Consider the following 3307-nt stretch of genomic DNA (forward strand, 5'->3'; position numbering starts at 1 on the left):
GTGGAGGAGATATTATGTTGCTGTGGGCTCGAACTCTGGAAGAAGTTAAATTTTTTTTTTGACTAAAACACAACTGGAACCCTAAGTAAGGCATCTGTAAAATTTGAATGAAATTGGTTGCGTAGTTCTTGAGTTTTAGGGATTCACACAGACAGACAGACAGACAGACAGACAGACAGACAGACAGACAGACAGACACACACACACACACATTCTCATTTTTATATATATAGATATATATAGAGATTACAATTATGACACCTATGTTAGTTTTGATATCGAGATGGAAAAAAATCAACCTTGTTTGTAAAATATTTTAGATCTGGGTTTGCATCCTCTAAGCAAGTTTCAGTTTCATTCCTGCACTTATGATTGTATGATCATGATTTTGATTCCCAGACTGGTTGGTCTGTTGTGTTCTTGAGCAAAACACTCCCATCTCACATTGCTTTGTGATCACTTTGATATCTGGTGTGTGTCACTCTGTGCTCCTGTACAGGTCATATTGACTTGATGGTGAGAGTGAACTAATGTACACCACAAACATTTGATCACTATAAGCAAATCATGTGTACAGGTTGCTCTGCTTGTAACTGAAGAACCCTTATCTGTTGTCTACAATATAAAGAAAGGTATGACAACAAAAGCTCATGTCTAGCTAACCCTGGCTATTGTATTAGTCATTAGCTAAAACTGCACCATGTCACTATACTGTGTATATGTGTGTCCGTGTGCGTTGCAGGGTACTTTTGACTAGAGGATTTTTTCATTCTTTTTCAATATATATGAAATTTCAAAGAAAATATTTTTCCAACTGTAGATGTATGAGTTTTATTTGCTGCTTTCTTTGTTACAACTAATTTTTATGTTTATTGATCAGTATATGCAACAGAGATGACAACACTGGTGTAAGTAAGTATTATTGTAAGGGCAGTGTGAGACCTGATGAGAAGGATTAGTTGTTGTTAGGATCTGGTGCTGATATACCTACCTATTAACATCACAGGGAAAAACAAGCTTTAAGGAATAGTGATGGTGTTATTTTTCTTTTTATCATTTAGGTGTAGGACTGTAGTAAATGGCAGAACTAGTAAAGTGGTAGATAAATGTCTATTAGTGTTTAAATGCTTCACTTTGTATTCTGAATCTGTGGACTTCAGATTGAAAATACTTTCTGTAGGATTTAGCTGATCCATGAAATGTATATTTTTATAACATGTTAATACTTGTTTTTATTTGTAGTTGTCTGAGTTTGAATGGAATATCTAGGAATCGTGCCTGTTATAGTTTTCACACATGTTCTCTTTCTCGACTCTCTTGACAGTTTTAATGTAAGTTTTGATTGTTCCAGGAAGAACTTTTGGTATCTTAATGAGATAAGATCCTGGCCCTCAAACCCATTGGAAATCAGGACCATTCAGCCAATCAATGTTTGTAGTTATTTGTCCATGAGTGTGTTTAAACTCTTTTCAAACAATATTGACTCCATATATTAGTCTGTTTTTTGAAGGTAGCAAATTGGTAGAATCATTAGAGCATTGAATTAAATGCTCTGTGGTAAAATTCCTTCTTCAGATATTCTTAGATGGAGTCGCTGCTAGTATTGGATGGGGTGTCTTGTGGTATTTGTTCCAGCTCTTTAAGTTATGAGTTCAAATTCCACTGTGGCCTACATAGGTGGTAGACTTATCCCTTGATCTGGTCTTTGGGTGCTTTTACTGAATGCATACAACCCCATTGCATGCGACTCCTTTGCATGCATTCAAGTTAGGTCTCTGATTAGAGGATACTTTTCTCCCTTCCTTTTATCAATCTTGAAGGCCCTGAAAAGGGTCATGAGCACTGCTTCCCTTCCTGACTAAGCAAAGAAAGAAAAACAGTGTCTGTTGGATGTGAAAGTTACATTCAGCATCTTTCAATCTCATGTTAGTAATACTTAGCAGAGACCTCAATGGAGAGGTCTCTGCTTTGAGACCTCCATTGAGAGGTCTGCAGAGACCTCTCAATGGAGAGTAATACTTAGCAGAGACCTCTCAACGGAAATTAGTGCACAGTTAAATTGGTAGCATTTGTAGTGGATTAGAGAATATATATAGACATCCCATTATGTTCTGATTTCAAATCTAGCTGTGGTCAATCTTGTCATTCTACTGGAACTGATAAAATAAATGCTTGTCAAGTATTAGGATTAATATAATCAATTATGTTCTTCCCTAAATTCGTGGTCCCGTGCCTATGTTAGAAACCATTCTTATTACCATTTTTATTGGCTATCCATATTGCCTAACCTGTACTGAATATAACCCAGTTTTATTATCATCATTATTGGGTTTACAGACAGTATCATCACCAGTAATAGCAGCATAGGCATCATCATCATCATCATTTGGTATATGTTTATTGTATATGTTCTTATTGACTAAATATATTGTTTGACATTTCTCATGTCTCAGTTTATTTATGAATCTAACATGAATTTAACATTTTCTTTTCTCTAAGATTTCTGATGCTGTGCATTTTGTGCGTAATGCTTTGAAACAGTGCAGCGATCATATTCATTCTCTACATCTGCTTGTGCTGCTGCTATCTGCCCAGAAGCATTATGAAGAAGCTGTGCAGTTTCTTGAGACAGCTCTACAAGAATATCCTGAAAACATAAGGTAACAGTTACTATTTTTCATTCTTGTTTTCCTTGCATTCTACACTTTTTCTAATGCATAAACTGTGTTGTTGAAACATTTATATATATATATATATATATGTGTGTGTATATATATATGTGTGTGTGTGTATATATATATATATATATATATATATGTGTGTGTGTGTGTGTGTGTATATATATATGTGTGTGTGTATGTATGTATGTATATGTATGTATGTATATATATATTTGTGGAGGTGCAATGGCCCAGTGGTTAGGGCAGTGGACTTGCAGTTGTAGGATCGTGGTTTCGATTCCCAGACTGGGCGTTGAGAGTGTTTATTGAGCGAAAACACCTAAAGCTCCATGAGGCTCCGGCAGTGAGTGGTGGCGAACCCCACTGTACTCTTTCACCACAACTTCCTCTCACACTTCTTTCTTCTTGTTTCTGTTGTATCTGTATTTCAAAGGGCCAGCTTTGTCACACTCTGTGTCACACTGAATCTCCCTGAGAACTATGTTAAGGCTACACGTATCTGTGGAGTGTTCAGCCAAGCCACTTGCACGTTAATTTCACGAGCAGGCTGTGCCATTGATTGGATCAACTGGAACCCTCGTTGTCGTAAGAGTGCCACAATATATATATATATATATATATATATA

At 36.2% G+C, this 3307-nt stretch overlaps 1 protein-coding gene across 1 annotated transcript in view; it reads left to right on the top strand.

Annotated features, from left to right (window-relative positions):
• The window catches only part of LOC106881176 (tetratricopeptide repeat protein 7B), a 75850-nt gene that overhangs the window by 18742 nt on the left and 53801 nt on the right, over positions 1–3307 (top strand). The window contains exon 4 of the mRNA XM_014931469.2: positions 2500–2660. Coding sequence (XP_014786955.2) covers positions 2500–2660 — 161 coding nt within the window. The remainder of the gene's footprint in view (positions 1–2499; positions 2661–3307) is intronic.

The sequence above is a fragment of the Octopus bimaculoides genome, chromosome 4, assembly GCF_001194135.2.
Source record: "Octopus bimaculoides isolate UCB-OBI-ISO-001 chromosome 4, ASM119413v2, whole genome shotgun sequence".
In the NCBI taxonomy this organism is placed as follows: domain Eukaryota; kingdom Metazoa; phylum Mollusca; class Cephalopoda; order Octopoda; family Octopodidae; genus Octopus; species Octopus bimaculoides.